Below are 27,774 nucleotides of genomic sequence, written 5' to 3'. Positions count from 1 at the left end.
TAACGACGTTCTAAATTTTCAGGTAGATACTTCAATATTTACGAATGACCCGTAGAACCGCAATATTTACGAATGACACGTGTTATGCTTATTAGGTATGCTTTAATGAGAGCATACCTAATGACAGCATACATAATAGCATAGCTAATAATTTATTTTCACGGAAATGAAAATAAATATTTTAATTTCAGTGAAAATATCCTTTCAAAAGAAAGAATCGTACAGAACTATGCACTACCAAGTTGGCCTCGGCCAGTGGAGGAAACTGGCCGAGAATGAGAATGCGGCAGCGTAGGCTGTTTCAGCTTTAGCCCGCTCTAGCCCCACGTCAGCCATCCCTTCAAGCATTGCACAAGAGCGACGCTGTTGCAATACATAGGCCTTGCACGAGATGGGTGTTGCCTGCTGAGGGTGGAGGCTTGCTAACGTGTTTCCTTCCTTTTTAGCAGCAATGTCAGATGTGGAAGCCTTGAAGGCAGACCTACTTATGACAAATACTCTATTATCGTCTGCGAAACGGTAATTTATAAGCCATATCACAATGTGAGGGTGGTATAGGCTTGAAAGTCTATAAAAAAATAACATTTCATGTATAAAAAATTATATCCTTAAAATGGCTAGCACCGACGAAGCCTCGAGTACATACAAACGGATCATTGTGCTTTCATTGGTTACGTTTCATTGAACTAACGGTGCTGTAACAGTTACTGATAAACGGTAACGTTTTGCAGTCCGACATTTTCATGGTTGATAATGCAGTGGTTGCCATCAATCAACTTTTTCCCCCGGTTTGTTTCTATTTGTTTCATTCAGTAGCTAACGAAACCGGTACGTATGGTGACTACACGATAACCTTACCCGGTAGACTACAGCCAAAAGACTGATAACGCCTGGTTCATCTGCTGTTATCCTCGGTTTCTTCTTTCTGGATTGCTTTATGGCCACTGCTTCTGCATTGCTTGATTTTTGACCTAATAAGGTCTTCATGAGATATTAGATTAATTGTCAGGTGATGCTATCCTTCAGCATTTCAGTTCAGTCTTGAACATGTAAGAAACTCACTTGACAAATCAAAATGTAGCCATTCAATTCCTTCACCACAAAAAATGAAATGTGTTATAGAAAGTAATTTATTACACATTGTACCCAAGGCTAGTTTACAAATACAGTTTCCAGTCATGTACGTGTGTGTATGAATATACCCACGTCTTTTATTTACAGATTTGCATACAGCATGTTTTCCTGTTTATTTGTTTCAACACTTCACATCCAAAAACATTTTTTTTTTTTTACATAGGAGACTAGACTTAAAGCAGTTATCAGCCCTGTTTGTGTTCCAAACAAACAAATAAACGGAAAGCAGCCAGCATACGGAGTCCAGGCAGGCATAGCACTTGACTGGCAGTCCAGAGCCTACCTGCCCCAACGACAGCATTTGGCAGGTGGAAGATGGTAATGAAACCACAAATATCAAGGTAAAGCATTTTAAAACAAAAAGCAGTCCCAGGTTCTCCCCTCACCTCCAATTTTAAATACTGATAAATGTTTTCCATAACTTTAAAAATAAAATAAAAAATAAGATGAGTAAAAAAAGTTAGATCTGGGATAGTCTCCCAAAGCAAAGAGGCGAGCTCCAGCGATTGGCTGGTGGGTGAGTAGTGGTAGGAGGAGGGGTCAGAGTTTAGTTGGATGTAAACGGGTGCTTCTCTGACCCCCTTCATCTCTCCACACACTTGTCAGAGCCCCTGGTAAAGGGACAGAGTCCTGTCATGCAGTCTACAGCAGGAGACATTTACTGTTCTTCTTTCCCCTTCGGGCTTGTAGTGCCGCTCTGGTAGCCATCTCAAACACCTCCCGCACTCCGTCCTTCGTCTTGGCTGAGCACTCCATGTAGCCGAACGCGCCAATCCTGTTGGCCATGTCTCGGCCCTCCTCTGGCTTCACTGGCTCCTACAGAGTTCAGGGGCACTGTTAGCACAACCAAAACACTGACCATATAATGAAGATAACCTGCTATACTGCATACAATTAATGGTCAAGGCTTAGGGGGAGTTTTCAATCTGTGTCAACATGGCCCTTCACCATATTTAGTTTATTTCCTGAAGATTAGCTGAAGAGAAGGAAATACTGTATCAGTGTTATTTCTGCATACCTGTTTCATTTTGGCCAGCTCACGGCGTGTGTGTTCATCGTTGCGCAGATCCTTCTTGTTGCCCACAAGGATGATGGGAACATTGGGACAGAAGTGTTTGACCTCCGGAGTCCATTTTTCTGGAATGTTCTCTATAAAGAAGCAAAAGGCTAGAGGTCAGAAAAGCACAAGCACACACTCATGTAGCAATACATTAGGCCAGCTATCTGTAACAACCATATGGCTAATGGTCTAATTTATGCTTATGAGCTGCGAGGGTAAAATGAGTGAGCTCACCCAAACTGTCTGGGCTGTCAATGGAAAAGCACATGAGAATGACGTCAGTGTCGGGGTAGGAGAGGGGGCGAAGCCTGTCGTAGTCTTCTTGGCCAGCGGTATCCCACAGAGCCAACTCCACCTAGTACAGAGTTGACACCCACGGTTAACCCACTTGGTCAACCAACTGACGCATCAGTAAGGGTCATGTGCGAAACATTATACAGCGGAGAATGCAATACATACAGTTGTTTTCAGTAGGAGCTGAATGAATCATTTCCTCTATTAATCTTAGATTGATTTCCTTCTATCCTGTTATGGCCATGCTGAGCAAGAATCAAGTGCTGATCTGATTACCTCCCCAAAATGCATTTGGTCAAAGTGTGCAAATATATACGTGCACATCAGCAGATACAGTGACTGGGTTTAATAACAACATTGCGACAATTTAAACAAACCATAGACCAGAACATTTAAATAAACATGGTACAATAGGGCCTGACATTAAACAATGGTTCAGGCCAGCAGTAACATGTTAGGTCCATGGATATATTCAGACACAGACCCAGTAACTTTATCTAATTTTTGTATCCATACCCAACATAGAAAATTCATTAAAACTTCACCATGCCCCCATGAGTAAAGAGTCTTTATGCAATAGGTTACAGTTATTTGGTGTAAATCCCCAAATGTCCTGAGCAAAAAGAAGCACCTATCAATCCATACACCAAGCTTATTTATTTGAGCATTGCTCAAATGTTAAACATAATGTAACAATGTAATATTGCCAACCTACAGGCCCTGCATGACCACAATACATGAAACACCAGTGGTTAATTTGAGCTGGATCCTGCCAGAACAAGATCCAGCACCTCTCAGATTTTCCTCAGTTTGTTCCGGCACCTACTTCTCACAGATCCGGTCTGCTACGCATTACTTGTCTTTTCCCATCACTATATTCGCTTTGCACTGTAAACATTCTACTAAAAGCAATCAGAGTTCATAAAGTTGATTATTCCCACAGCTTCTTGTAGCCTCCACACTGTGTGACAAGATTGTGAAAATTTTAGCTTTTTGCTTTCCGCTATTTGTGCTACCGATGTGCGGTAGCCCATTTGAGTGGATTTGCCAACCGGACCCATGGGGTCTGTGAGAGACAATGTGTTCCCGGGACCTCCCGATTTACAAATTAAGCACTGTGTAACACCTACAACATTATCAGGCCAGTAGTCTATTGGCCAATTCGCTCAAAGAAACAGTGAAAAAAAAGTAACAACGGGACCCTGTTGTGACATAAATCTACAGCCACAATCAGAAGAGCTGTGTACCCTTATTTTACCAGGAAGTTGTCTGAGAACCAGAATTAGTTCCAGGGTGGTCCCAACTGCACTGCTCAGGTTCCTCACCTTGAAGCTAGCAAACTTTCTGTTTGCTGGTCAGAAGCTCCAACTTCTACCAGCCACCACTCAGAATACATCCGGGTCCCATGGTAATGATGACGCCAGGAAACCTAACTTCACATTTAGACCCCTTTAATTACCCTATTTTATTACCGTTGCTGGTTAGGCAGTGTACCAACCAAAATCAGAGACAAAGATACTTCAACTACAGCACATGTACTTAGAAACCGTGTTCAAGACTTTACCGGGTTAGAGCGTTTACCGGAGAGGTTTCTTTTAGTAACAGTTTCTAGCTAGAATAATACGGGAAAGTACACCATGTCAGCTTTAAAGACAAATAATTAGTGAACGGTGTCAGACAAACAAACCAAAAAACAAATTAAACTAGGCACTTTCTAGGGTCAGTCAAACATAATTCACAAGTGAGAATGGCAAGTAACTTAATGGAGAAAGAAATTTAAAGATAAAGCCGAGTTGGTTTAGGCAACACAAACTAGACTAGATGTCCCAGATTTCTAGCGAAGCCTCATTGAGGCCAGGACACATGGGGGTGTAACACTCCCTGGATCTTTAAAGGATCATTTACTTTTTTACAACTTAATGTTCCTTACCCTGGAAATAGTACATGGGCCAAGAGAAACAAATCTATGGTCCGGTTTTCTTTAATCCGTCTTTGCAAACATAAGTTACGTTTATTGCTAGCTGATAATGAAGGAAAGTATCGGTGGCGTGAGCATGTTTTACAAACATTCAGGAAAACATCTGAAATCAACTATATATTTGGTCTAATGTTACTTACATGTGTTTGGGCCATTAAAAAAAATTCTAAATAAATTCATTAGTGCCACAGATTTTTAATTCAAATTGCTTAAAGTTGCTATGGCTGATTAAAAAAAATGCTTAACCTCAAGAATTTTCCTTTAACTAAAAGTGCCACAGGATGTTACATTACAAATATTGATGTTACTTTCACTTAAAGAATAATTCAGCATATGTGCCACCAGTCTAGTGTTTCTATTACAACAGATGAAACGTGTACCATGAGATTATACACATAAGCCTCTATAGCAACAGATACATGTGGCTCAAGCCCAAACAACCAGTACCATAATGGTAAGGATCATGGAAGCCATTTAGAAAATGTAAGATATTAGACCTAGTTCAACATCCTCCACAGAGAAATGGCATGATGTGGTGGGTCGTTACCTGCTTGCTGTCCACCTCAATGTCAGCCACATAGTTCTCAAATACAGTGGGTACATAGACCTCAGGGAACTGGTCTTTACTGAAGACTATCAACAGACATGTCTTCCCACAAGCACCATCTCCCACAATCACCAGCTTCTTACGAATTGCTGCCATGCCTGAGGAGAGAGAAGTTGCAAGGCTTAGTGAAGAAAAACAAAGACCCGACAAACAACAAAGGTTAGAGGGACAGTTTATTTAGAAATTTAACCTGATGGTTTAGTCTAGGGCTGCACAATATATCGTTTCAGCATCGACATTCCGATGTACGCATTTGCAATAGTCACACTGCAGAATGTGCGATTTAGTAAGGTAACCATATATCAATCTACCATATATATTTTTTTCAAATGGAAAACCAGCATTATATCTGTCTGATATACGGTCATTTACTCTGATTTATGGGTTATTGGATACACAGTTTATTATTATTATTTTAAACAAGGATCGTTGCTGCCCTTAGTTGACATGCAGGCTCTGCTTGTGCCTGACGAAATGATGAGCAAGGAACAGGCAAAAAAGACAGAAATGGAGAATATGGTTGCAAAAAGAAATGCCTCATCAATTACATTGACATTTTTCGGCTACAGACAGGATGATGTTGACCAAAAACAGGTACTTTGTCGAGAGCGCCTTGCAATTGTTGCCACAACACGACCAATTTGTTCCATCATTTAAGGCGGCACCACAAATCTTTGTATGACGAGTGCAAAGCATCTCAATGCCGTCCAAAGAAAAAAATCGACTTTGGATACATTTGCCAGTATTAAACCATACGAGAAGGGTTCCAAACGGCAGAGAGAAATCAAAGATTCAATAACATTTCGTCAAAGACATGGTACCAATTAACACGGTTACATAAGAGGAATTTATCCGGTCGCTATACAAGCGGTATGTAATGCCATCACACAACAAATTTTCTCAAGTTGCCATCCCAGAGCTGTAAGAAAAATGCAAGGCACAAATTGAAAAAGAGCTGTCACAAGTGGAATATTATACAGCAACAACAGACTTGTGGTCCAGCTGGACAACGGAGCCCTACATAAGTCTGACCGTAGACTTCATAAATGAGGACTTCCACCTGAAAAGTCGCTGTTTGCAAACTGCATTTTCCCAGAGGATCATACAAGTGAACATCGCAAAAGGAGCAAGAGAAGTTTTAGCTGATTGGGGCCTAGATGAGAGTCATCTAGTCTGTATTACAACAGACAATGCCGCAAACATGGTGAAGGCTGCACCTGAACAAGTGGACCAGATTGAAGTGCTTTGACCACAGACTGCATTTTGCAGTTGGTAAGTTATGCCCAATTGCTATACTAGTACATATTATTACCTAGCAACCTGTTCTGAAATATAACAATTTTCACGGGTTTTGTACATTTTCATTGAAGAGGATGGGGCTGGGGGAAAATGAAGAATACATACTGTCAGGTTGATAACCAAAGCTCTTTCTGAAGACATGTAGTTATTTCCAATATCGTGCAACCCCAGTTTAGTCAGTCAGTGTCCTAATATTCTTTGCATTCACAGACAAACAAAATGCTAAACCGGGCTCATGCAAAAACGCAGTGATTAAGAAGAAACTGAATGTGACACACAGTGTATTGAATGGAACCCACCACCCTGTTTTTGTATTAGAAATTGTGGTTTAAATAGCTTTGTACATTTAAAAAAAATTAAAATAAAACAATGTCAGTCTCCTGGACAGTTTCTAAAAGTGTTGCACTATTGACCAATTATTCTTTCCAAAATTAGTCAGGCATTGTCAAGTTATTGGGGGGATTCGGTCATAGATTAAGATATTTACTTCAAACGCCGTCTTGTGGGCAAGCAACTCCGGTGTAGATTTGGCTCTCTGTTTCGGGTTACTGTCCTTGTGAAATGCGAATTCATCTCCCAGTATCTGGTCTAAAGCAGGTTTAACGCAGCATAGCCATATCTTGATGCAGCCACCACCATGCTTGAAAAAGGGGCAGTTACTTATGGCTCTGCATTTAGGCCAAAGGGTGAACAACATAGAAACTGTCCAGTTGTTGCAGCAAGGCATTAGTGCCATGTAGCATATAGGATGCATGCTTTGGGAAACTTAATTCCTGTGTATGTTATTTTACCTTACACTGCATTGATTAGGTCATTAGTGTTAGGTCACCAAAATATTGCAGATCCATCCTTTGTTAATTCTCCCATAACAGCAATTGTAGCTGTACATTTAGTGATTGGATTGCAAACGTGATTGCAGGACACACAATTAATTGTGTATTCATAGACAATTAATTAATGGAAAACACAACCAATGTACTTTTAGACTGGGGGACGTGGGGCCAATTAGAATAACCGTACAGTCCTTAATTGTGTGACAAATTAAATAGTAATGCAATTTCACTGGTGTTTTGAAAAACAACGCACTGGTCTAACGCTATAGATACAATGACAATATTGATCTCAACATTGGTTCCTATTGATCTTTTTGGTAATGTTCATTTCATGTCCCGGGAGCAGTGTGTGACAAATAGATTACAATCTTCAACACACCTGAAATGAGAATGGATTTATTGCTATACGGTTAGGCTACGTGTTATTTTGAATATACGTTGAATCATTCAAATGGTCATTAAGATGGCGTCAGTGCATCAACAGATGGCTGATGCCCGCAGTATAAGGGCGGCCCCGTTCAAATAAACTCACTTCACTAATGTTACCTAATTTAGCTGGGTCTCCACCAACATAAGTCTTTCCCAACTTAGGAAAAGTTAACGGAAAACGGTCAAACCAAACATCTACCTACCTAACTAGAAATACAGCGTGTCTAATGTTCAGTAGTTTCAACAGAGAAACTGATATTTGCACTAGTGGAAATGGGCCGAGCTGAACAATCAGGTCCGAACAAAATAGGTACAGTACCGCAATATTAGAGCCTGCATACAGGATTGCATTTACCGTTCACGCAGATGTTTAAAAACTACCAGCTAAGCTAGTTACTGTAGTAAACGTTACTTAGAGTAGGTACAATACAGTACTTAACAGGACACAGACATGTTTGTTACAATTAACGTTAGGTACCTACACTGGTGATATATGGTCGTGTGGTTAGCAACTGTAACGGTTAACATGACGTTGGTAGGATATTATAAAAAAACTAATTATTTTTTATGATCCCTTTCTACGATACGAGACAGCCACCTTACTGAAGAAAACAAACGCTAATTCTGTGCAATTCAATAGAGCCCATACAACTTTTCCGGCGTTCCAAAAACAACTACTATCGTACCTAGTAAGCCAACTGTTTCCTACAACAACGTTAACAGCACACCGCATGTAATAGTTAATAGTGACAAACTGGCCCATTAAAAAAATACGTATATTTGTTAATGTTACGGCTAGCGTTGTACTGTAGTTAGCAAGTTATCAGTAGAGTCAGTACATTAGTTGCTGTAATCTGTACCTAAAGGGCCTAGTTTTTAACAAAGTATCATAATGGTACGGCATTCGCTAGCTAGTCTTACAGTATTGGCCGTGATACGGTGGTTTTCTGATAAAAACAAAAGACCTATTCTACCAGTGCTTGCTAACGTTAGCTAGCTAGTTAGCAAGTTGAGTCAGTGCGGAAGTTGAGGTACCTCGCTCAGCTCGATTAAAAAAAGAGACAGACGACGCTGAGGCCGGGATAACTTTCTATTGTAACAATATATCTTGCAAATACACTACATCAGTAAAGTCATACTAACATTTAACTACTAGAAAATTGTTTCGAAAGTAGTTTTACCTACTTGTTTAGACGGCTAGTAGTCTATTCCCAGGACTTACTTCGCTGAAAATCCCCGTTTCAACTCGACACCGATACAATGAATGACTTTGCGTGTGCGCGCAAGGGTAGACTAGGGGGAGGGGTGGCGGGAACGAGCGTGAGCCACGCCTGCGTGTGCACGTTGCCTTAGTAAAGAATTTCTGAGTCGGTTTCAAGGAAGCGTTTTTTTAACACAATATCGTGGTTAATAATTATGAAACTTTTCCACAACAAAAAATATGAAAGAAGCGAGAAGGAGGGGATAGGTTGTGCCTTTCTTCCAAAATGTATTTTTTTCACGGCTTTTATCTCAAATAGTAAAGCTAGATAAAAAATGTTTTTATTCTTAACTGCCATGGTACTTTCAAAATCCAACGGTGTAGAACAGTAACATACTGTGCATACAGCACCATCTAGCGGCATATTTGAGGGTCAAACCAGCAGCACCCTAAATTCACATCTGCTTAAGGGGGCACTGTGTAGAATCCTGCCCCTAAACAAAACAACACGACTTATTTCTTCATCGTTTTCATTTACTGAACGAGACCGGTATACAGTAGTACAGTACTAGCTAGTCCAGGGTGGTTTTGGGTGGGAAAGAATACTGCAAGTGTCTAAAGTGAGTATAAGGACATAACATGTTAATGTAAAGTGATAGACGGACAGGCAAGAAAGTTTAAATGATGAATACGTCAGTCACTGGGATTGAATTTGTAAAAAAAAATATTATTTGAAACATTAACTTAAAACAAACTGCAAATGTCTAGTGGTAATTTCTGCTTGTTTTTATAATGGTGGTAAAGTAAAAATCATAATATTGCCCATTTAATTGTACATCTACTACTACAACCCAGCGTTGCATAAAGACAATTCATTTGTAGATGTCATACAATTGTATTTTATTTCATATAGATAAAGAACTATCTGAACTAATAAGAGGAGTCTGCAATGACAACAGTACAAAGAAAGAGAAACATTAGTGGAAATCCAGAGGAACTGTCCTTTCCACAAAACATCTGAAAAAAACAAACAAGCTTAGAGTCACCTTCACCAACAAATTAAACAGAAATGCATCAGTAATGGCATCATTTACCATACCAAACGTTTTCATTTGATCCACACAAACATGTACAGTAAATTAGCATAATCAAACCTCAAATACAGTATGTGAGTTAAAGATTCTGAGTGCAGTACTTATCGTCCTCAACATTCAGAGATGGAAGACATAAATAGGGGGCAAAAAAAGAGAAATCAGATAGTAAAAATAACTATAGATTGACAATATGTTCCTTGGGGAGAATAGAGTCAGTCAAAACTGCATTAGCTGCATTGCTCTTATTGTTACAAGCTGCTGAAATTTAGTCAGGACAAATCACCCCACATTGTCAGGAAACCACTGTGTACATAAAAACATCTAGTGTGCTCCCTGATACACATTCATATACCTAAATCACACAATAACCAAATTTGCTGGCAAGAAAAACAGACAATTTGACAGATCTCAAATTAAAAGTATGAACAAAGACAACCCAACCTATTTATATCGGCTAATGTACCACACCAGTAATGCACCCTTTACTCTGAGACACTGGGATTACCTGAGAATTACTTAAAGAATTCTGAGCTAAAGTCAACTAGCAACAGTACAGGAAACTAGGCCCCACACCCTCTAAATATTATTATCTTGACAGATATTTTGGTACCCTGTGCCTCTATAGCAATTTTGTTCTGGTAGGGCGTAATCAGCTGAAGGGGAATTGTTTGCTGCAATTCATAATTTTTTTACATTCTGGAATGTTTAATTGAACACAAACGGGAAGGATTGGTTTTGGGTTGAGGAACGCTGTCAGCATGGACACTGTCCCCTAAATATGACACTTCAAGTGCTGCTGTCCAATCACCCAGTATTTAGTTCCTAATAGTCACTTTCTTTAGTGGGAATCCCCACTGAAATCAGATGCAGTTTGAGTGCCATCTCCCTGTCCAATTCACAAAAGCTTGCCCTTCGCTCTTGATTTAGCTCCAGGGGACGGGTGAGCAACATTGCTAACATGCAACAGTTTATATCACCTACAATTCAATGCAAACTATAATCACGTGTCTAACGCCGGTAGCAATAAAACATCAAATTTAATCAGCACAACTACATTTTTGTGTCAGACTCAAACCTCACTGTTCAGGTGCGTAGTGAGTTAGCAAACTCGCTAACTTAGCAATTTAGCTAACTTCATGTCTCCCTTGCTAGATTAAAAATCATGAAATAATGGCATAACCCCCATAAAAACCCGACAAGCAGATCTGCCTTTTTACACCATATATTTCTTTCACAGGGATTTTTTTGATCCACTTCAGATAAGGTCTGTATTTTGTGTAGGCTTACTCCAATTCAGCGTTTCAATAACTATAAATAACTATAGGACTAAAAGGAGACTTATCTACATTAGCTACATATAAGCAAATATATTTTATGTATGTAAAGATAATTGAAGCAAATGTGTTGAAAAACATCACCTTGTCCTGACTATATTCACACTTATCAAAACACTGAGCCAGGGTAAGCCTAAATAAAACAGACCATATTTGAAAAAGCATGATGTGATAAATTAATAGGGAAATGCCATTGAAGGGTTGAGGGTGTAGGTTTAAGGGCCTGTCTACTTTAAGTTTGGAATGCAACCCTACTCAATTCCAAAAATCTAAATGAGAGCAAGTCCCCTTCCTTTGCCCAGCTGAGTAACAGATTCAGATGCAACATACATTTTTATAAGTTCATTAATGTGAAACTATAATAAAAAAGTTAACTACTTGCAGGGAATGCAATCGACTTGCTACTACTTTGGTTTGTCAATCTCACCGTAGTGTACCCAGGGCAAAAGTAGTGATCCCAATACATTGAGCAATTTCAGCTCAACAAATCTATAGCTACGTAGACTCACTGCAAGGGAATAGTAAGAGGCAAGCATAACAACACAAATTAGCAAATTCCACAAATTAATAGTTTTCAGGTATGTTAATTTGGACTAACGGAATTCAACCGTTGCCTCAAACCACACCCAAAGGGAGTAAAAACACACCTCAAAGTCAATTGAAGAACATTTTGTGTAAACATGGTTTTTAGAACAAATATTTCTGTAAAAGTTCAAGTGAACAGAACAGACCTTCGGTTTGTTTGCCTGTGAGATGTCTCACACTTGAGCCCAGGGCAAGGGCAATAAACAGGCTGGAGTGGAGTGTGTTGTTTCATTTCCTGTACTGTCTTCAAGTAACCCCAAAGAGATGCATCACTGAGTATCTCCATATTAAAGTAGCACATTGTGGTGTAATTGACTGCTCCCTCCAGATGACATGGTTGGAGTCATAAGGAGGGATATGCCAGTTATGTTGAAGTACCCCTTTTCAATTAAATAGCAGATGCCATTCATGGCAATGTCCATGATTAAACATTTTCTCTCAGTTGTCCTATAAGCATCTCTGACAACAACAAAAAAACACTCAAGGAAATACATCAACCACAAAGCCACTTTTCAGGTGTCCCATAAATGTTGGAAATATTTGAAACAGAAGATCTAACAGTGGCAAAACAGCTTGGGAAATAAATCTAGAGCCATCTGTCTTTTGGTGATGGAGAGAAAAGAGAAAGACTTAACACACTTATGCATAAAAGGATGACCTAGAAAACCACTAAAAGTCTGCATCGGTCTGCTGAAAACTTGCTCTGGGATAACAGTAACACACAGCAACAGATGGGGTGTTTGCCAAGAGTCTCGGCTCCAGTCTTAGTGTCTCAGTCATAAGATCTGTCAGTCAGACGAGCAGCAGATGTTTTGGGTCAAAAGAGCTTTACAAAATACTTTGTACACCCATTCAAATGTTTATTCAGGAGAGATGTGAAGTGGTAGATAAAGTCCAATGTGATACCTCATTGCATTCACTTTTCAATGGACACAGGCAGGTGGGGCACGGAGAGCAATGGTTTGTTGAAGGTATCGGTTTACAACTTTGGAGAGTCTAAGAGCATAAAAGAAATAGACTGACAACCTTGACAAGGTGTAAAAATGAATTGCTAGGGCGTGTATGTTGGTGTAGCCACTGTAGTATGTGTGTGCTAGTCAAAAGTGAGTATGGTTGAGTGTGTATCAGTTCTCTGTTATGAGCGTGAGGGGGCGTCCTCAAAGCTGATGATGCTGGACTCCTGTCCCGTGGTGTTCTGAGAGCCACTAGGCCCTGCTCCTGGCGAGGTTCTTTCCTGCCCCAAGAGCAGAGTGGTGTCGGTCCGGACCTCATCTTCTTCGTCATCCTCTTCACCATCCATGCTCGGCCAGGCCGACTGGTCCTCCACCTTTTTCAGTCGCTCGTTCAGAGCCTTCAGTGCCAACTGCCTGTATGAAGATCACAAACATTCAGTAAGAAGGATGTGTCCGCCTGTTCTGGAGCAATTGCAAGGCTGTGTACATGCATGCAATTCATCATGGTAGTGTCATAGAGTCTCAGTGCCCCTTTGAAACAGCCAATGATTCTCGCCAGGTGAAGTGTAAGGCGATATAATGGAGGCGATGTAGTCTATGGGTGAGAGCTTGCAAGTGTGTCAACCACAAAACAAAGAATGAGATAAACAAATCCTGAGGTGTCTGCTATACTGGATACATCGGTGTATTTCCACCTTTACAGGTACTCACCTCCTTCTCTCCGCATCCTGGGGGTCAGTCCCCGGCAAACTGATGGTGATGGAGGAAGGAGCCCCCACATCATAACGCTTCACCATTTTCCGGCACACCTTCATTTTCACTAGGGCTGCGTGCACCAGGCCAGCCAGCATTCCGACCACGGGCTGCACTGCTTCAGGGAAGAAGGAGGCAAAGGCAAAGTGGTCTGACATGTCCCCGCGGCCCCGACTGTGCCTCTGGTAGAAACGTAGGTAGACCCAGCCCGCTAGGGCGCCAAAGCTGTAGGCTGCCAGCGGGGCAGCAGTATCCAGCAGACCTGAAGCGCGAAGCAGGGCTATGCAGAGGAGGACCAGCGCCGGGGCCGCTTTGAGCCTCACCTGGGGAACCCGCAACACCGTTGTGTCCCCCATGGTCTGCTTGAGGGCCACCAACACTCCTCCAAGGAAGGCTGGTGCCCCATGGATGCGTACCGCAAACAGGTAGTCCAGGTCAAAGGTGGCAATGTATGTAAGTAAGTAGCAGAGGCCTGCTAGGAGGCCTGCAGAGATATTGACCACGGCGAAGAAAATTAACAGCTCCAAAGCTCCCCATAGAGGCTCCAACAGCCGGCCACAGGCCATCACAGTCCCCACGTTGGCTGCCACTCCCCAAACATGGTGCTCCACCACAGCATGGGTCACCAGGGTCCAGATCCAAAAGTTAGGAGGAAAGAGGTAGCCAGGCGTCACGCCCAGTGCGTATGGAGTGTTTACTGCCCATGAAAGAAGGTACAGGAGAAGAACTATGGCGCTTATGGACTTCACCACAACACTTGTATTGGCTAATGCGCCCAAAAAGTGCTGTCGTGCAACTGGCAGATAACGATTCATTGCGCCGTTTCTCAGTCTGGCACAAAGGCAGATCAGTTAGTTTGTAGCGTTTAAGTGTGGCTGCTCACGTGTTGGCTTTAATTAACAACGCCAAGAAGAACAAACGAAATCTGCAGATCCAGATAACATCCAATCTCGAAAGCGAGGCTTCATCCGGGAAAAATTTAATAAAATCAACGCTACTGAATGGTTTAAATCAACAGTTTGTGGTCTTAAAGTTCAAAACAATCGCTGGCGCACCATTTCAACCTTACGATGCCTTTTGCTGATCTTTAGTTGCTGAACTGAAGTTACCTTACTATTGATTAGATAACACTACCTAGCTTATTTAACGCAGATATTTCGTTATCTAACGTAAACTAAACATGAAACCTGCAAATTACTCTCGACTGATACCAAGTCGTGCCGTGTATTCGAACCTTACATGCATTGTAATTTTGCTAACATGATAAGCCCAACTAACTTTACTTTAGAAAACACACCAAAACAACCCAAACATTAGCTCGTTTGCTAACAGACACTGTATAGCCTAGCTGGGTAAGTTAACGTTATACTGTCAGTAGTTGTTACCAACTGGCTAAAAGATCAGACAGTTATGTTTTATATCCACCATTTGAATGCATACGACGAACTGTCCCCATTTGGTTAATGGATTTGAGTGGTTTAACTACAAAAAAAAAAAAGACTACGATCGGTACCCACTTCTTTTCCTCGGCCCAGAGTCCACCAGATACCTTATTTCGAGGATTTCCTGTTAGCTTGCTAACTAAGCTAGGTCGGTAGTTAGAAACAGGCCTTTAAAACACTATTGTCAAGGCGAACAACCAAAACGGATATTTACTGAAAAATATATAATTCTTCACGGTTTGAGAAATGACTCTTAGGTTACTTGAACGTTAATCCAAAATAAAATAACCGATATCTAGCGAGAATTTGTTAGCTTATTTGGGAGGCACTCCCAGCAATGCACACACTGACCAACAACTATTGGGCTGCAACATAGAGAAGGCTAGAAGCTTTTAGTATTGTGTCCAAGATGCCGTTTCAATAAATGTCAGATTGAAGGCATCCAACATTTTAACGTAGTGAAGTGGATGGGACTTTCAACTTATACTTTCACCTTCATCCTTCCTACTGACCAAGTCTGTGAGCGATTTTTTATACTTCATTATTCGTCCTGCTGACCCAGTTGGATTTATGTCAAACCGGATCATAAAGAATGATACCATTCAATTCAAATAACTTTTCTTCCCTGGGAGGGAAATGTAATTTTACAAATATCAAACTATATTATAAAACTTCCCATTTACAGATTAACAGCATGTGTGATGTGTTGTTTTATACAGTATCTCACAAAAGTGAGTACACCCCTCACATTTTTGTGAATATTTGATTATATATTTTCATGTGACAACACAGAAGAAATGACACTTTGCTACAATGTAAAGTAGTGAGTGTATAGCTTGTATAACAGTGTACATTTGCTGTCCCCTCAAAATAACAAAACACATAGCCATTAATGTCTAAACTGTGAGTACACCCCTAAGTGGAAATGTCCAAATTGGGTCCAAAGTGTCAATATTTTGTGTGGCCACCATCATTTTCCAGCACTGCCTTAACCCTCTGGGTCATGGAGTTAGCCAGAGCTTCACAGTTTGCCACCGGAGTCATCTTCCATGACAACATCACAGAGCTGGTTGGATGTTAGAGACCTGGCGCTCCTCCACTTCCGTTTGAGGATGTCCCACAGATGCTCAATAGGGTTTAGGTCTGGAAACATGCTTGGCTAGTCCACCACCTTTACCCTCAGCATCTTTAGCAAGACAGTGGTCATCTTGGAGGTGTGTTTGGGGTCGTTATCATGTTGGAATACTGCCCTGCGGCCCAGTCTCTGAAGGGAGGGGATCATGCTCTGCTTCAGTATGTCACAGTACATGTTGGCATTCATGGTTCCCTCAATGAACTGTAGCTCTCCAGTGCCGGCAGAACTCATGCAGCCCCAGACCATGACACTCCCACCACCATGCATGACTGTAGGCAAGACACACTTGTCTTTGTACTCCTCACCTGGTTGCTGCCACACATGCTTGACACCATCAAAACCAAAATAATTTTATACCAAATGACATGGTTCTAGTAATCCATATCCTTAGTCTGCTCGTCTTCAGCAAACTGTGCTGAATGTGCATCATCTTTAGAAGAGGTTTCCTTCTGGGACGACAGCCATGCAGACCAACTTTTATTTGGTTGACCATGGGCGAGGCCTGTTCGGAGTGGAACCTGTCCTGTTAAACCGCTGTATGGTCTTAGCCACCGTGCAGAAGCTCAGTTTCACGGTCTTGGCAATCTTCATATAACCTAGAGTTATTTTGAGGGGACAGCAAATGTACCGTTTTACAAGCTGTGCACTATTTTTTTCCTTGTAGCAAAGTGTCATTTCTTCAGTGTTGTCACATGAAAAGATATAATCAAATATTCACAAAAATGTGAGGGGTGTACTCACTTTTGTGAGATACTGTATGTGCATGATCTATATGTAGTTAGCTAAATTATTTCCTTTTTAGCTTGCTAATTTAGATAGTAAGGTAGTTAGCAACACTCAGACCTCAGTTAGCCATGACATTTCAAGTATGAAAGCTTGATGCCATGGGACACATCTTGGCACATCCATGACAGCACACACTTTTTGGCACATCCATGACAGCACACAACATGTGGCCTAAAATCCCAGAATGCATTGTTAAACATTCTATGCCCAATCACACCTTTATTACATATACAGTACATATACAAATCATATAAATGCTTTAAGAGTTTATCCTAGAATATACTGTCCCCCATTACCACAATTATCTATAAGTTAATCTTCAGCACTGGGATGGTAGGCTTGTCATTTCCAAAGCCATTTAACAGAGGTTTAGTTTTGATAGGGTTGAGTTCTGGCCAGACCAGTGAAAACCTGTCCCTTTCAGCTTGGAGTCGTCCCTTTAATTTGCTTGTAATGTTATTGTTGGTTTAAAAGCTAACAGAAAAAAATGTAGTTTTTATGACAAAACTTTCAATGGTCACTAATGAAAACATGTAGTTGATGCCCACTTATATTCTATGCTCCAAATGCTTGTCCTTTTAAATTAGGTGTCAATTTCTTTTGGTAGCAGCTCAAGATTTGTTATAGTGTGCAACATTTTAGAAGTTTTGTTTAACAATATAAACGCGGCAGATACCTTCAGTGGCACATCCATTTCATCAGATCCCATAATGGGAAATAAATATGGATGCATATTCTAACCTTCTCTATGGGCTGCTACCGTCACCATCACCAACGTAGACACACACGAACACCAAGTCTTAAGTCCAGTTGAGTCACGCCAGCGTGGTTCACGGGAGCATCCTGGGAAACAGAGTTTTATTTAAAGTTTGTTTCATGTGGAAAGTATGAAGCTTTGATGTTCATATGCATAGGACACAGAAGTTAAACAACACAAATAATTACACTAACCTTACCCCTACCTATACAGGCACTCCTGAGGTCAGAGATTCATCGATAATAAAATGTTTGGAACCCAGATAGTCACTTTTCACCTCTCTCCATTTACCTCCACTGCCTCAAATTGCAAACTTATGCTTCCAAATACCGTGAACTACAGTATCTGGCTCCCTCGGAAGTATGCTGTCTTAGCTAGTTACAGTTATGGAGATACTGCCAAAATGTTTGTATTCACAGCAAACAGCTCAAAAATGTGAGTCATGATTAGTCAACACACAGCATACGATCCACACATGTAAATCGTAATCTGTAAATACACAGCAGCGAATCCATGATTGTAAACCATGATTCGTATATACACATTAAACTCACAAATGCAGTTGGAATTGTAAATAAATAAAAAATTGCACAAATGTAAGTCACCATCGACAAACAAACATTACCTAAAATAGCATTTGGATCGGTTTACATTTGTGAACAAAATTTGGACAGTTACTTCCGATTTCAGGTCACAGTTCAACGATTATTTGCTTGCATCCAGAGATGAACTGTAGTGGTTAACCAGGTAAAATACGTCACTTGTAGTGCGGGAAAAACACCACAATGTCTAAAATAACCATGTAATTTAGCAGACAAATATTGTAAGTTAGCTAACTAATTACTAATGGCATACACTAACTATAGTTGAAACTTACCAATAACTGGAGACAGTGACATCGCTAGGCTTATTACAGGGTGGCTTTAGCATTTAGAAACAGAATATGTATGTAGATGTTCATTTACTATAAAATATAGGCCTAGCTGACAAAAGTATTTTGGTATTTTGAATGTTTTTGTGCCTTTTGTTGGTGTTGGATGAAGTGGACTTACATTTCTTTACTTGGATTGAATTTAATTCATTACGTCAGTGTCTAACACAAAATATGAGACAGGTGTACTTTTAGCCAACCTTGACCAAAAATAACTTTAACAACAGTAGTTACTCTCAAAATAAATGATGAAAATATGTTTAGGGGAATATGTCCAGACTCCCCTAACCGAGGCTTAGCCCCCGTACCCATGAATATCTAGTGACGTCACTGATTGGAGATGAACAAACACAGTTTGTTAACAAAAGTTAGTTGGCAGTAGTAACCAGTACTGTGCAGTATGTAGCTAATTTGCTGTGTCAGCATTCAACGTTGGCCAAGAGACACCTTCTAAATAACTTTTTTGAAATATGTAAAACTGTCTATTTTTTGTGGACATTGTGGAATCGATGCATTTAATTTGATAATTTATGTGCCCTACAAGGGAAAAGTTAATTATTATACAATTTAGCTAGCTAGGTACATCAAGCAACACAGTTGGTTGCCTCTTTGTTGAAACTGAAAAGTAAATGACGTAATCAATTCCAGCTACGCATTTTTGAGTTTAATGCTGTGAATATACAAATTGTGGTTTACAATCATGGATTTGCCGCTGTGTATTTACGTACCACGGTTTACATGTGTGGATTGTATGCTGTGTATTTACGTATCACCAGGCTTGGAATTTCATCATTTTAGGGGCAAGGCCATTTTGTCACAAACATTTTTAGGGCACAAAAGCCACATTGCCAGGGCAGAAAGGTCATTGATTTAAATAGGAGGATTTTGAGCTTATATAAACAACTTGAGTTGCTGATAAGGAAAAAAAAACATGCATTACATAAACTTTTTAATATCATTATTTGAATAATAACGTTTTATAACTGATATGGTTTTTCCACATGAAAAGTTCAATTATCATGTTTTAATCCTTGAAATAACATCTACTCCTCCCTCAAAATGTTTTAGATTCTGGAATTTGTTTCATTTCAGGAGTTTTAGTTGAGAGCATTCACATGTCGACACAAAACAGGGAACTGTATTAACTGTTAAGGTTAACTAGCAAGGAGGCATTACCTCAGTTACACAAAAGTAAACCGCAAAGTATCCTTTAACATCACAATCACCTGTGCAAATGTGTACAACCTAAATAAACAAATGTAGTGACTTATTTGTGCGCGAAGCAAGTAATTTTACTTTTTTATTATTTTATTATTTTTCACCACAAACGATGCCATGTTGAGTGATGTCAAATCTAACGTTACTTCTGAGAGCTCTCAACCAGAAAAGGAACCAGGCAAGCCTAGTTCAACTGGCCAGCAATTAAAATGAATAATCCCTGGATTCCAACTCAGGTCTTCCACATGAGAGGTACTGTCTTTAACTACTATGCCACGGCGCTGCTCGTTTAGCCAGTGGCTAGTCACCATTAAACACTGTATTAAACTGATTAATGTTTCTTATTAAGTTTACCTCCACCACAAATACCATCTATGAACTGTATGTCTTTTGCCACTGGCCGTTTTAACAGCTTATTAGCCAATAATAGGCTTACTAGTACCTACTAACTTGGAATAGTCATAAGGATTGAGCAATTGCCAGGGAGACTGAATATGGACTTTTCCCTTCCAAATCTATTTCATTTCATGGCACAAATTTTTTTATTCGTTCATTAGTGAAGGACATTGATCCAATAACTATCAATAAAGGTGATAACTAACATTTTCATCAAGTGAAAAGACGTGTGAATCATGGAATCCAACAGAAATAATCGCAATACCATATAACCGTAAACAGTTTTAGTTGAGGCTTAATATAACGTAGCTACTGAATGTTGTAGCCAGCTATGTTTTTGTCTATCCTGACCCAAAAAGCATGCCGGGATGGGTACTTTGAAAATCCCCAAGAAATAGTTTTATTGCGGCCCACAATTAAAATTTATAAATATTGTCTTTCTCACTGGATTCATCAATCAATCAATCAATCAACTTTATTTATGAAGCCCTTTTTACAACAGCAGTCGTCACCAAGTGCTTTACAGAGACACCCGGCCTTAAACCCCAAGGAGCAAACAACAGTAGTGTTGAATTTCAGTGGCTAGGAAAAACTCCCTAAGAAGGTCCAATTTTAGGAAGAAACCTAGAGAGGACCCAGGCTCAGAGGGGTGACCAGTTCTCTTCTGGCTGTGCCGGGTGAGATATTAAGAGTCCAATTGGAATAATAAAAAAATTTCTCTGGGCTAAATCCAGAGTCTATTTGATTTTAGACTAGGTCAGAAGTATGACCAGGTGGACAAGGACAGGGACAGCAACGGGCCCCCCAAACCAGGTAATCCGCAGGTGTGGACCAGGACCTCATCTCCTCCTAAAATTTAAAACTGGAGGAGACTGAGAAACGTTAGTAGTACATCCCTCATATCCCCCAGCACAATAATATAGCAGTGTAACACCTTGGAACTGAGACGGAGGGGTCCGGTGACACTGTGGCCCTACCCGGGGGAGGCCCCGGACAGGGCCCAACAGGCAGGAAATCAATCCACCCACATTGCCAGGCATCAACCAAAGGGACACCCACCAACCGCAACCCCCCTGAATGAGGGCCAAGTATTGCTAGCAGCGTACAGCCCAATTGCACAAGTGCGCAACAGAGAGTCAACAACAAGCCAGTGACTCTTCCCCCGAAAGGCGTTGGAGGGAGGGCATCCCAGTGGTGACAAGAGCCCACCTGGCAAGACAGCAAGGGTGGACAGTATCAAGCCTACTGGTCACCTTCACGCCCCGGGCCAGGCTACACCTAATTATAAACCGTGCTGTAGAGATGAGTTTTTAGTAGACACTTGAAAGTTTGCACTGAGTTTGCATTTCTAACCTTAATTGGCAGATCATTCCACAGGAGTGGAGCTCTATGAGAAAAGGCCCTGCCGCCAGCTGTTTGTTTAGAAATTCTAGGTACAATTAAAAGGCCTGCATCTTGCGATCTAAGGTTACGTGTAGGTATGTATGGCTGGATCATTTCAGCAAGGTAAGTAGGAGCAAGTCCATATATTGATTTATAGGTTAAGAGTAAAACCTTAAAATCAACCCTAACAGGCAGCCAATGTAAGGACGCCAGGACAGGAGTAATGTGTTCAAATCTTTTTGTTCTAGTTAGGATTCTAGCAGCCGTGTGCAGCACTAATTGAAGTTTATTTATTAATTTGTCTGAATAACCAAGGAGAAGAGCATTGCAGTAATCTAGTCTAGAAGTAACGAAAGCATGGATTAATTTTTCTGCATCAGTTTTTGATAGAAAGTTTCAAATTTTTGCAATGTTTCGAAGATGAAAATAAGCAACTCTTGAGACATATTTTATATGTTCTTCAAAGGAGAGGTCAGGGTCAAGGGTAAAGCCAAGGCTTTTTACAGTTTTTTGGGATACGACCATGCAGCCGTCGAGGTTCACAGTGAGATCTGCTAACAACGCTCTTTGTTTTTCATAGCATAGCCTATTTCTTATAAAGGGTATCAGTCTTCCATCAAATTCTGAATTTCACGTATAAGAGCTCACGGTGCATTCGTCTTTGGTGGTAGCATGTTGGCAACAGCTCCTTGACTCATGCATGATAATATAAAGAAAATACTTCCACAGGAATCTACGTAGTTATGAATAACAAAATATTATGTTTATTCAGTTTGCTTCACAGTTAAGGTATGTTAAAGAAATCTTCTTAAGTAAAGTTATTCCTACATATAACTTATGAAAATACGGATAGAAAACTGTTTGCTCCGCTGTTCAAACCCTGGACAGGCCAGTGGGGGCTGCTGGTCTTTCAAAGAGGGGAAGCTCATTTTCGGCCTACATTATAACACTCTGAGGGTCTTTATTTGTAGTGACACTCGGGGTCTTTGGGGTCTTTTGGACCCCAGACAATAACATTTAATTTTGTAACAGAACAATATATATATCACGCGGAAGCCCGGAGTCCGGGCCAGCCCACTCCTCATTCAGCCCCAGAGACGCTGAGCGGCCGTGGGCGGGACATAATCGCAGCATTTATCCAATCACCGTCTACTTTCGGAGCACTTAAAAAAACTGTTCTAAGCAGTCCCATTGACGTCAATGGACGCTCGGCTTCAACAGGGAAATGCACTGTGACTTTGCGGTAAAATCGAGTCAGCCGACCTGTAGCTGATTCTGAACTAACTAGTTTTAGAGATGAACGTGTTTTAACGCATTTTTTGTCAATAAAATGTTTACACAATAGTACATATTTGACTGTTTTTTTTTTTTTACATTATAGGGGAAGTGAAATCCCCACTGCTGGACACCTATTCGTTACAGCAGAACACACCACACCTGCCAACACTCCCGTTTTGTCCCGGGTTTCTCCCGTTTTTTAGCTCTATTTCCCGGACCCCTCACGGTTTGTTATTTCTCCCGGGAAACTCCCGTCATTTGCATGGCCCAAACACCTTTATAAATAATCGGACCAATATGTTTGTCTAATGTTGACTAGTTGCCAGATCTTGTATGAAAAGTATCCTATTCACACAATCCACACACCATTCAATTTTCAACACGTTTGTCACCTCAACCTGGTCTCTGCGCAAGCTTCGCGAAAAGTTCAGACCGGAAAGCGAGCGATAATAATGGCAGGTGAAGGCGGTGTTCCCGCAAAGAAATCAAAATATAGCTGTACATTTCAACAGTGTTGGACGCAACAATTTACATGCATCTTACCGAGTCATATCGACAACCTCCAAGCTTTTTTGTAAGGTTTGTCGCATGGATTTTGAAGTAGCGCACGGCGGTAAAAATTACATTACCCAGCACAATAAAACACAGCGGCACCATCGCGCAGAAGTGGCACACACAAATAAAAAATATACTAAACATTAATAAATTAAGTAATGTTATCATTGATATTGCACTGTAAATATCAATGAAACCAAATGTTGTCAGGCATGGAAGACACAGTTCTGAAGTCCAATAACCACCTGTATTAAAGTGACGTTAACCAAATAAAGATATACAACGACAATACATCCCATGCCTATACAATGTACATCAATCATAGTGTCCTACCATTGTAGTAAAATGTCAGAAATTACAAAAAAAAAATATTAGACAACAATTTATGCCCAGTATGACGTTTAGGGTGGTGATACTATTGCCTGTGCACTCACACCCTATATTAAACAACCGCTCAACCCTAAAGGTGTTTTGGCTCCCACACCACTGTATGCATCGTGCCAATCTCTTTGAAGTATCTTTGAAATGTAAATAATCCATTAATGTTTCATAACTTTATTCAGATGTGAATAATTATAATAATTAATCTGTTGAATATGTTTTTGAAATGATTCCGAAAAAAATAGATTAATATACTATAAACTAGTTGACAAAGAAAATATTTCTCTGCTTATATAAACGACCACTAAACCACTATTAACAACTTCCATAAATACAATGTGGGCTACATAACGTTTATTAGCGGAATGAAAGGTTACCCTGGTGGATCCGAAACGCTGCCCTATTGCTTTTATTTAAGTGCCCTCCCTAATTATTTGTTGATAATAAGTGGCAGCTACGTGTTCATTCGGAATGAGAAATCGTTTTGCTGGAAATAATGGAGGATGTTTTGGGATCAACTTTTGTTGTCCAACAGAGGATGACTTCTGATCGAACTTTCGTTGTCCAACAGACAAGTTTCCAACAGGCAAGATTCTAGCAAAACATAACAGCAAACTCGGTAATTGGTTATAATGCGAGACTGCTTCCCAACAAGCCGAGGGGGGTATATCTGCAGAGCGCAAGTCCGAGGCATAACCTAATATGGGGGTTCCTTAATATTAATTTACGCCCATTGACGGTTTCCATTGGTGTGGTGTTTTTGATTTAGTGCATGCGTTTATGAAGGAAGAATTACGGAGTCAATGACGAAGATTTCGGTAAGTGCTTCCATATGACAACCTCTAGCTATATATTAAGGGATAGTTAAAGCGTTCACTAAGATCGCTTTCTACTAAATTATTGGAATCTGAGATTCGAATAGCTTGCCAGTGACAGAACACAGACAACAATAAGACAACCCTTATATGTTTAAAGGTAGCTAGCTACGCGACGAGGAGGCTACTTGTTAGCCAGCTCTATTAATTTGGGGTACGTTATAACTAACTAAAGATGCATGCACCTGTCACTATATGCAAGCAGGCATATATGCTATGTTGTCATTATTTAGAAATGTAAACAAAATAATAATTTGTCATGGCCATCTTCTATGCAGTGGTGTAAAAAGTAGAATATTTGGCTGTGTTCACCAGTTTTGAATGAGGAGAAGCTACACGTACTGAGTACTCCGAGTTTTCTATAACCCTCCACTATTTACCCATTCCAAAGACCGTAGCCTTAGAGACATTTTGGCACGCGGTGATATCTTTGATACATCGTCTTGATAATTCCCACGGATTCTTCACTTGTCGCCACTGCGCAGCGTGTGCAAGGATAAAAAAAATCTAACACATTTAAGTCCTTTACCACTAATAGCCTAAAGAATACGTCTTTATCTTTTTACATCCCCCTGTGGTTACAATACACCGGCATCACACGCAGACAGCAGCGTGTACGCATAAACGAAGATCGCAGTGCCATTCGCAGAAAATACCCTAAATCGGCAGTATGTTTTGAATATGGTATCTATGTGATGCCAATAGATTTCTCTGCAGTCCTGTTTTCCATTGACAACTTTGACAGCCAGTGTCAAGCTATTTATACTGTGTTTTTTGTCTGTTTGCTGTCTACTTCACTACACCTTTTAGAACGCAGCCTTGAGTTTACACTGGTTGATTGTAAAGTTCTTTCAAATGCACGGCCAAACATGTTTTTGTATCTTATTAAGGGTGTGTGTCTCACAACTATGCACAGCTCTGATGAAGGCATAAAGTCAAAACGTTTGCTTTATACAAATTGATTTTGCGCCCTTAAACCCTTTTGTTTAGGTTTCAGTATTAAGTCATTTGCTGGATCTCAGCCTCCTTGGATTGTTTTCCTTTTCATTGTCATTAGTGCATATTTGGGTTATTTTTCATTAATTATTTTGCTGAGGCACCAGATGCCCTTCTTTTATTTTTAGCCTGAGTGCAAATCATCTCTCAGCTGAACAATACATAGTGTTGCTCACAAAATTTAAAAAAACATTCAAGAGAATAAAGCAACTTGGATAATCACATACACATACATTTTATTGAGTGATTAATTGCCATGATAAAAATAATTATAATTAGTGAAATCATTAGAAATGACAAAAACCCGCTGATAGCAGAATGCTACAAGAATCAAAGATCACTGACAAAGATACAGCACAGCAAAATAAGATCTTAAGACAAACTAAGAAGATGATGTGAAGGGCTGACTGGCAGAAAATGTCCAGTGATTTAGTCCAGGCAAGTTACTGGCTAAGAACAATGGTGGATATGCATGTTGTCCTTTGTGAAGACAAGCACAAAAATGGACACATCCTTACATTAAACAATCCTGTGCAAACCAAGCTGTGACACTAAGTTAAGCAGGGTTACAACAAGCTTGTCCACTTAGTGATGAAAACAACACTTGAAGGCAGTTTTATCAAGTCCCAGATGAGACATGCAAGGATCTGTTATGCCTCAGTGGAAGTGTGCTTACACAGAACAAAAAGAACAATTTTGAACAATACTGCTCTGACAGTGTTAACATTTTCACATTTTCTTTGAATATAACAGTTCTGCTTCTACAGAACCAAAGACAAAACACTAGTACTATGATTTAAAATGGTGAGTGTGCGATGGTGGCGAGTTGGACAATTTGTCTGACCAAAATGCCAGTGAACATTTGGTCAAGGGTGTTAAGTGTTAACTCATGTTACGTTAGGCAACCCCAACACTGAAAGCCTTCAATTCAAAATACACACGTAAACATCCAAGCATCCTTGATCACATAAGAGGAGCTACACTGAGTCAGTAAGGCAGAGAAGTGTGACATATGTAGTCCCAGGTCTTTGCCTGCCTCTCCCATTACCAAAGCATTACCACTTAACAATATAGATCAGCGCCACACAGAGTAATCCATTACAGCCAAGCTTCATGGAAAAAACAGACATAATGGAATTCTGTTCACATGTTAAGATATGTTAGGGCCATTTGAAAAACATAGTTTTCATTTGTAAGTACAGTAACATTATCATGAGTAGATAAAAGCACTTGTTTTTAGATATAATTGAACAGAATCTACTTGCATAGCAAACTATGAAATCTAAGGCTTCTAAGTAATTAAGATAGGCCTATGAGTGGTATAGTCTATGTACTGCACATTATTTAAGTTTTGTAGTAATAAAAAAATATCATGATCAACCTGAAGGCATACAGACAGGTCTTTTCACTAAAGCTAATGTAAACAAACTAAACGCATGCTGCAGACAATTGTGGTTTCATTCTACATACAAAATAATACACCTGTTCTGTCTAAAGATATCCATTTTGACTGAATTTATTTGGTGATACTTTTAATGGAATGTCATCTAAGGAAGGCAGTGCATCTCAACTGGTCTGGCTTGGGACCGAAATTTAACAAGTTCTCTCAGTCTAAACCCAATATTCGATCACAAGTTCTCATCACCAGAAAGCTATCTGGAAAACAGTGGTTTATGCTATATTGATAGTAAATGGATCATTCCCACACTTTTTCATTGTCAATAAGTCTATATTGTTCATTCCATATTACGAATTTGCTTAAATCCACAAAATCCTCTAAAATGCACTTCGAATAATATTGTGATTAAATCATTTTGATTTTCTTCAGATAATTCCATTATGTTAGTGTGAATTTCTATTTAATTTTTAATTTCATGCAGTTTGTTCCACAGACAGCAACTCATTCAGAACATCCGACAAGCCAAATGTGGGTCACAACCCACCTGTTGAGAACCACTGATCTAAGAGAATTTGTTTATTTTAAGTCATGTCATCTGATGGACATAACTTTAGACAGAAACCCTTTTATGCCATCAACCATGTCATCAGAGATCAGAGTTTAGTAAAACAGTTAATTATTTTCAACT

At 40.0% G+C, this 27,774-nt stretch overlaps 2 protein-coding genes across 3 annotated transcripts; both read right to left on the bottom strand.

The window, feature by feature from the left end:
* Positions 1 to 1,109: 1,109 nt before the first annotated feature.
* rhoab (ras homolog gene family, member Ab) lies at positions 1,110 to 8,945 on the bottom strand. 2 transcript variants are annotated; one of them, XM_010895809.3, is made up of 5 exons: positions 8,820 to 8,945; positions 5,014 to 5,171; positions 2,429 to 2,549; positions 2,153 to 2,283; positions 1,110 to 1,950 (listed from the first exon to the last, which is right to left on the bottom strand). In XM_010895809.3, the coding sequence occupies exons 2-5, from the start codon at positions 5,167 to 5,169 to the stop codon at positions 1,777 to 1,779; spliced, it is 582 nt and encodes a 193-aa protein (XP_010894111.1). In that variant the 5' UTR covers positions 5,170 to 5,171; positions 8,820 to 8,945; the 3' UTR covers positions 1,110 to 1,776. The 2 variants fall into 2 exon arrangements, with proteins under 2 accessions (XP_010894111.1, XP_010894112.1); XM_010895810.4 differs by having other exon boundaries at positions 8,816 to 8,921.
* A 769-nt stretch (positions 8,946 to 9,714) lies between these two features.
* tmem115 (transmembrane protein 115) lies at positions 9,715 to 15,361 on the bottom strand. The gene is made up of 2 exons (XM_010895807.3): positions 13,513 to 15,361; positions 9,715 to 13,215 (listed from the first exon to the last, which is right to left on the bottom strand). Exons 1-2 carry the CDS (start codon positions 14,367 to 14,369, stop codon positions 12,984 to 12,986), a joined length of 1,089 nt encoding a protein of 362 aa, XP_010894109.1. The 5' UTR covers positions 14,370 to 15,361; the 3' UTR covers positions 9,715 to 12,983.
* Between the last annotated feature and the right edge of the window lie 12,413 nt (positions 15,362 to 27,774).

The sequence above is a fragment of the Esox lucius genome, chromosome 12, assembly GCF_011004845.1.
Source record: "Esox lucius isolate fEsoLuc1 chromosome 12, fEsoLuc1.pri, whole genome shotgun sequence".
Taxonomy (NCBI): domain Eukaryota; kingdom Metazoa; phylum Chordata; class Actinopteri; order Esociformes; family Esocidae; genus Esox; species Esox lucius.
This window is presented reverse-complemented; position numbering and strand designations above follow the sequence as displayed.